The sequence below is a fragment of the Panthera pardus genome, unplaced genomic scaffold, assembly GCF_024362965.1.
Source record: "Panthera pardus isolate Hobbes unplaced genomic scaffold, ASM2436296v1 HiC_scaffold_12, whole genome shotgun sequence".
Lineage (NCBI taxonomy): Eukaryota > Metazoa > Chordata > Mammalia > Carnivora > Felidae > Panthera > Panthera pardus.
In genome coordinates, this window is record NW_026526677.1 from 74,934,097 (window position 1) to 74,941,680 (window position 7,584).

The window sequence follows — 7,584 nt, forward strand, 5'->3', positions numbered from 1 at the left end:
GTCCTAGACCAGGAGGTTTACTCTGCAGGTAAAACGCCGGAGCTCTCACACACTGGTGCACTGCTACAGCCAGGGTCAGGTGCAAAGCCTCAGCCAGCTCTGGCAGTGCTCACAGAAGCGGTCTTGGGGTTTCTAGCGGGACGAGGTTCCCTCTACGACCGGCGGCATTTCCTGCCACCTCGGTGAGGAATTACTGAGTAGCGAACATAACATAGTACTTGGGAGGGTTCATCATGATATTTTTAGTTTTCTTTTCAAACTGATTTTTTAAGGCATTCTTGAGAAACAAACATGATTATTCTTGAGAACTGAGAGTAAATTGGCATCCACAGTCATTCACTTCTTTCAACAGACATGTTGACACTCATTCATTCACTATTCAACAAGTACTTCTTGAGTACGTATCAGGGACCCACACGCTGCAAAGTTGCAACTTGAGCTCCCTGATCACTTGAAGCAAAGCTGCGGTTGTGATTCGTAGAATTCTTAATAAGGACTTCGAAGGACAGAAAGGACTGGCCATTTTGCACAGGCAGCAGGAGGGGGTGGGCGATCTGCATTCTATCTCCATAGCAGCTTCTGAACACGTCTGCTTCCCCAAGCCAGGCAGGGTGGTCTTTGATGACACTGACAAGCTTGAGGTGCTCCAAAGCTTGGTCCAGGTCCCATTAAGCAGATTTGTGCTGACAACAGCTGGCATTTGACAGGTTTCTCAGCCTGCAGACAGGTGACTTTCTTGATGCTTGATGCGGTGACAGCTCTGATAGGCCATCCTGTTATTTCCAGGTTTGTGCCGGGCCTGGGGTTTCCCTGGGTATTTGCACTTGAGAGGGAACCAACTTGACAGGCATGGACAGGTAATGTTATTGATCGGTGAGAAAAGGCCACTACACTCTTAGTCTAAATCTTGGACATCAAAGTCTCAGGGAAGGACAGGAAGTAATATTCCCAACCTGGCTTCAGAAAGGGCTCCATAGGAAGAAGTAAAACTTTCACTGTTTGCAGGTGACATGACACTATATATAGAAAACCCTCAAGACTCCACCAAAAACTACTAGAACCGATCGATGAATTCAGTAAGGTCACAGGATACAAAGTTAATACGTGGAAATCTGTTGCGTTTCTATACACTAATAATGAAGCAGCAGAAAGAGAAATCAAGAGAAGAATCCCATTTACAATTGCAACAAAAATAATAAAATACTTAGGAATAAACTTAACCAAAGAGGTGAAAGGCCTGTACTCTGAAAACTATAAAATACTGATGAAAGAAATTGAAGATGACACTAACAAATGGAAAGATATTCCATGCTCATGGATTAGAAGAACAAATAGCATTAAAATGTCCATACGACCCAAAGCAATCTACGTATTTAATGCAATCTCTATCAAAACACCAGCAGCATTTTTTTTTCCCACAGAGCTAGAACAAACAATCCTAAAATGTGTATGGAACAAAAGACTCTAAATAGCCAAAGCAATCTTGAAAAAGAAGAACACTGGAAATATCACAATCCCAGATTTCAAGATATACTCCTCAGCAAATGGTGTTGGGAAAACTGGACAGCGACTTGCAGAAAAATGAACCCAGACCACTTTCTTACACCACACACAAAAATAAGCTCAAAATGGATTAAAGACCTAAATGTGAGACCTAAAACCATAAAAGTATTAGAAGAGAGCACAGGCAGTAATTTCTCATATCATCCAAAGCAACTTCTTTCCAGAGCTGTCTCCTGAGGAAGGGAAACAAAAGCAAAAGTAAACTATTGAGAATAGCTATATGTATAGATGGACATCTATGGCTTCTGAGCAGCAAAGGAAACAATCAACAACACTAAAAGACAACCTACTGAATGGGAGAAGGGGAGAAGATGTTTGCAAATGACATCTCTGATAAGGAGTTAGTATCCAAAATCTATAAAGAACTTTTATAACTCAACACCCAAAAACACAAATAATGCAATTTAAAAAGTGGGCAGAAGACATAGATATTTCATTTCTCTAAAGATGACATCCAGATAGATGGCCAACAGACACGTGAAAAGATGCTCAACATTACTCATCATCAGGGAAATGCAAGTCAAAACCACAATGAGATATCACCTCACACCCATCAGAGTGACTAAAATCAAAAACACAAGAAACAACCGGTATTGGCGAGGATGTGGAGAAAAAGGAACTCTTGTGCACGGTTGGTGGGAATGCAAACTGGTGCAGCCACTGTGGAAGACAGTATAGAGATTCCTCAAAAAGTTAAAAATAGAACTGCCATGCGATCCAGTAATTCTATACTGGGTATTTACTCAAGTATGAAAACACTAATTCAAAAAGATACATGTACCCCTGTTTATAGCAACATCATTTACAATAGCCAAGTTATGAAAGCAGCCCAACTATCCACTGATAGATAAATAGATAAAGATGTGGTATTTATATGCAATAGGATACTACTCAGTCATAAAAAAAAAAAAAGAATGAAATCTTGCCACTTGTAACAACATGGATGGATCTAGAGTTTAATGCTACGTGAAGAAAGTCAATCAGAGAAGGTATTAAATCTCACTCATATATGAAATTTAAGAAACAAAATGAACCAAGAAAAGGGAAAAACCGAGAAATAGCCTGTAAACTATAGAGAACAAACCAATGGCTACCAGAGGGGAGGTAGGTGGGTAGATGGGTGAAACAGGTGAAGGGGATTAAGAACACCCTTACTGAGTACTGAGTACCATCGAGTAATGTATAGAATTGTTGAATCATGACATTGTACACCTGAAATATAACATTGTATGTTAACTATACTGTAATTTAAGCTGTTAAAAAAAAAAAAAAAGGACTCTACAGTCCTTCCAGGCCCTGACACGTTTTACGAGCACTCTCCACATTTGTAAGACTAATGGTTTTTCCGATAAAGAATTGATTGCAATCACACAGTTGATTATTTCCTTCTAGCAGGCAGGGTCCACATGCCTGTCCTGGAACCTCCAAGTAGATGCTTATGGGCAAGGAGTTGTACTTCCATGTCTGGAGGACTCCCCCGACTATCTTAGCCTCTCCCTTCTCTTCACACCAGCATCTTAGCTGCCAATCCACCTCTACTTCTCATAGAAGCTCTACCATTCTAATCCCTCGGGCCAAAAACCCAGATGTCAACTGACTTCCCTTCTGCATACCGTCCACTCAATTTTTAGAAATGCATCAGCTTGTAAGTACTTTTAGAACCTTTACAAAATACTTCCAGAACTTACCACTTAACCCCATGATTACCAGCCTGGTCCAAGTCACCACCTTGTTTGCATTGTTGGAATATAGCCTTTACTGTGTGTCTTTCGTGGTCTACTCCCCAGCTCTACCATTCACCATTTGATAGTTGCCTCTGCCTCTAACTAGGTCAAGTCCATGGGGTGAGAGCAGCATCTCACATACGGGAAGGGCCAGTATTTAATAAATGGATAAAGAACATACCACTGGCAGACCTTGGGGACCTGACTCCCAGCAAATGTTGAAAGAACATTAGCTTAAGGGGAGGGGCAGAGAGGGAGAGAGGATCCCAAGCAGCTGAGAATCCGCGCTTGTCAGCGAGCCCAACACGGGGCTCCGATCTCATGAACTGTGAGCTGAAACAGTCAAACGCTTAACCGACTGAGCCTCTCAGGTGTCCTGGAAGTCAATGGGCTTTAAACTATAGTTCATTCGTGTACCTAGAGCTTCTTTGTTTACCTCCTCAGAAGAAACCAGGAACCAGGACAGCTACTTCAGTTTTATTAATCTCATTCGGTAAATACATAGAATTTTCAGTAGCTTTGATAGTGGAAGATTGCTGAGGAAACCGCATGCCTCACTTCTTGCTGGCCTTTGCTGCTGACTTGGTGACCTTGCCAGCAGATGACTTCTTATCCACAGCCTTGATAACTCCCACAGCCACTGTTTGTCTCATGTCCCGCACGGCAAAACGGCCTGGAAGAGGGATGAAGAATGAGGTTTCTGGAAAGTGATACGTAAGGAAATGCTCTTTAGTCTGTACCCTGCCCACAGGAGATAAAAGCTTTCTTCCTAAGACTCCGTAGCAATCCCTGGCTCACCTAGAGGTGGGTACTCCGAGAAGGTCTCCACGCACATAGCCTTGCTGGGGACCATCTGAACAATGGCTGCGTCACCCGACTTCAGGGCCTTGGGGTTGTCCTCGAGCTTCTTGCCTGAGCGCCGGTCAATCTTTTCCTTCAGTTCAGCAAACTTGCAGGAGACGTGAACTGTATGGCAGTCCAGCACTGGGGTATAGCCAGCATGGATCTGCCCGGGGTGATTCAAGATAATCACCTGGCACGAGAGCAGGACAGAATTTGTAAGAAACATGGCACGTGATCTGGGGCCACATCTTCATGAACCTGGGGCCTAAGAAACCAGAGCTGATCCTAAGGTAAGAAGTATTCCCACCAATGCCAGTGCTCTTAAGGTTCTTGGCGTCCTGGGCACTCACCTGTGCCACAAAGCTGGCAGCCTCCATGGGGGGGTCATTTTTGCTGTCTCCAGCCACATACCCACGGCGTATGTCCTTTACGGACACATTCTTCACGTTGAAGCCCACGTTGTCACCAGGCAGGGCCTCAGACAGGGCCTCATGATGCATCTCCACAGACTTGACCTCTGTGGTGAGGTTTGTGGGGGCAAAGGTGACCACCATCCCAGGTTTCAGGAAGCCGGTCTCTACACGGCCCACAGGCACAGTGCCAATGCCTATCCAAGGGAAGGGAAATCAGAGCTGTCCCACACACCTCTCCCTGCCTTGAACAGGCTTCTTGGGGGGTCCCTTGGTTCTGCATTCGAGGACAAAGGGCCACCTGTGGAACTAGAATGACACACTGCATGGATCATGAGCTATTTAAACTACCTATCGCATTAGCTGGAAAGGCTGGGTGCCTTTGCACGTTGTCCTAGCTCAGAAGTTGTGGATTAAGTCAGGATTTGAACCCTGGCAGTCAGACACCAGAGCTCATTCCTAACTTCCGAACTGCAGAGTGAAAGGTCTCCTCTCCGCCCCACCCAGCCCCTTCACCTCCAATCTTGTACACATCCTGCAGAGGGAGCCTCAGGGGCTTGTTGACTGGGCGAGTGGGTGGGAGGATGGCATCCAGAGCTTCCAGCAGAGTCACCCCGGTGGCATTTCCCTCCTTCCGTTCCACCTTCCACCCCTTGAACCAGGGCATCTGCCAAGAGGTAGAGCGCACGTGAGTCTGGGGCACAGGTCCCGGAGCGCCCCCTCCAGGACCGACTGCACCTTGCTCCGCCCCCCCCCCCCCCAACCCCGCACTCACGTTGCCGCTGGGCTCCAGCATGTTGTCGCCGTGCCAGCCGGAGATGGGCACGAAGGCCACGGTGGCCGGGTTGTAGCCGATCTTCTTGATGTAGGCGCTCACTTCCTTGGTGATCTCCTGGAAGCGTGTGGCGCTGTAGGCGGGCTCGGTGGAGTCCATCTTGTTGACCGCCACGATGAGCTGCTTCACGCCCAGCGTGTAGGCCAGCAGCGCGTGCTCGCGGGTCTGCCCGTTCTTGGAGATGCCAGCTTCAAACTCGCCCACGCCGCCCGCCACGATGAGCACTGCGCAGTCGGCCTGCAGGCGGGACAAGGGGCTGGGGCAGGGGGCCTCAGATGGGGCCGGGAAGCCGGCTGGCGCTCGGCAGGCCCAGATCCTTTTGTAAAGCTGAGGGGCGTGCCCCCAGAAACTTACCAAAAAAGGCCCACAGGGATTCATGGACTTTCCTGCACCACCCCAGGTCCTGCCTCCCAGTGAAACTCTCATCTACTCCCACAAATGAGCTTTTAGTTCCTCCTTCCAGGAGCCCACGTAGGCGCCTGAGGGCGTACGGCTTTACCTGGGATGTGCCAGTTATCATGTTCTTGATGAAGTCCCTGTGGCCTGGGGCATCGATGATGGTGATGTAGAACTTGTTAGTCTCAAACTTCCACAGGGAGATGTCGATGGTGATGCCACGCTCTCTCTCCGCCTTCAGCTTGTCCAGCACCCAAGCATATTTGAAGGAGCCCTTGCCCATCTGGGGAAGGGGAGGGGAGGATAGTGAATTGATGGTGAGCAGAATGGTTTATTACAGCCAACTTCAGGGCACCTTAGACCGCGGAGTGCACCCTGCTTTCTGCACTCTGCAACCTAGACGCCCCCCCTCCCCCCCCACCCCCCACCGCGAAGGGGGACAGCCACTCCTACACACAATAGGCACTTTACCTCAGCTGCCTCTTTCTCGAACTTCTCGATGGTTCTCTTATCGATACCCCCACACTTGTAGATGAGGTGCCCGGTAGTGGTGGACTTGCCAGAGTCCACGTGGCCGATGACAACAATATTGACATGGGTCTTCTCTTTGCCCATGGTGTGGCTTCACTAGTCACTACTGGACAGACCGTGGGAGTGGGTGAGGCCAAGGTATTCCGAGCCTGCCTCCTTCCTTTATTTCCCTCCATTCTGCTTGGGTCCAACACCCCTTTCCACGTCAGTGCCTACTAGTCCAGAGTTTAAGGCATGGCAGGCATAAACTGCAAAGTAAAACTAACCTACCCAGGCTCACATGCTGGGACTAGTCCCAGGGCCCTGGTGGGCACTTCCAAGAAGTCCTAGCTTGCTCATCCTTCCTCCTCAGTGAGCCTTCCCCAAATGGCCAGGGCTCAACCAACCCCTCCTCCCCAACTCCCTCCTCCATTTGATTCACTTCTAACATAAAAGACCCCGACGCTCTGTAGTTTGCTTGTTCCTTACAAGAACTCACCTCTAAAGAAAAAGAAGCAAACTAGATCCAAAGACCAGCAAGAGCTACAGCAGCTGTGACGATACCCAACGTCTTGCCTCTTGCTTTTATAAAGCTAGCACTGGACCCTCCTCCTTCTGGTTCCCACCAAATCCAAAACCAGAGCCAAGGGTTTAAAAAATGCCACTCCCTAACCCCAGTCCCAATTTAGAAGACTCCTATCTTGATTGATTGGATTTTTGGGTGAAGAGAGCGTAGACCAGGCCCACTAATCCTTTTTTAAGTAGGATTACTGGGCGTGGGGTGTGGGAGAAGGGAAAGACTGGATAAGATATAGAATACATGTGCACGTTACCGGACTTTGTGCAGATGTTCCCTCAAGACTAAGGTACGGAATGGTTGTGGCTCTTCATCCATTCAGCATTTACTGAATACAGCACCCAACACCATACGGGAGGATGAAGATGCGCAAATTAGGAAATAGTCAAGACCTCTCTTCTGAGAAGCTCTCAGGCCCCTGGAGACATGGCAGTCGCTTCTGGGTCTCCTCCAAGTCAGCCATCTAAGATCTCTTAAAGAGACTGCTGCTTGGACTGAATGGGGACTGACTGTGGCTGTTTGGAACCTTCTCTGAGGCCAAGTATGTCCTCATCCTTCCCCTAGAAAGTCCTTGGCAGAGCTCAGTCATGCACAGTAAGTGCTCACTCCTTCCCCCAGCTCCTACTTGGGCCCAGGAGAACAGGAAGCCTTTGAGGAGTCTGCCCTTCCAGGGGTCCTGGTCCCACAAGGGCCACATCCCTGCTTCGCTCATTTTTTTAAGTCATT

The 7,584-nt window shown here is 48.1% G+C and overlaps 1 protein-coding gene across 1 annotated transcript; it reads right to left on the reverse strand.

Annotated features, from left to right (window-relative positions):
* Positions 1-3,748: 3,748 nt before the first annotated feature.
* LOC109267052 (elongation factor 1-alpha, oocyte form-like) lies at positions 3,749-6,386 on the reverse strand. Its single transcript, XM_019449556.2, has 7 exons — positions 6,243-6,386; positions 5,875-6,054; positions 5,316-5,612; positions 5,057-5,207; positions 4,481-4,737; positions 4,086-4,320; positions 3,749-3,960 (listed from the first exon to the last, which is right to left on the reverse strand). The coding sequence occupies exons 1-7, from the start codon at positions 6,384-6,386 to the stop codon at positions 3,842-3,844; spliced, it is 1,383 nt and encodes a 460-aa protein (XP_019305101.2). The 3' UTR covers positions 3,749-3,841.
* Between the last annotated feature and the right edge of the window lie 1,198 nt (positions 6,387-7,584).

Coding starts and splice junctions, on each gene's coding strand:
- LOC109267052 (XM_019449556.2), bottom strand. CDS start 6,386: ATGGGCAAAGAGAAGACCCATGTCAATATTGTTGTCATCGGCCACGTG. Junction 5,613..5,874: donor TGATAACTGGCACATCCCAG/GTAAAGCCGTAC, acceptor TCCCGCCTGCAG/GCCGACTGCGCAGTGCTCAT. Junction 4,738..5,056: donor GGATGTGTACAAGATTGGAG/GTGAAGGGGCTG, acceptor TCCCTTGGATAG/GCATTGGCACTGTGCCTGTG.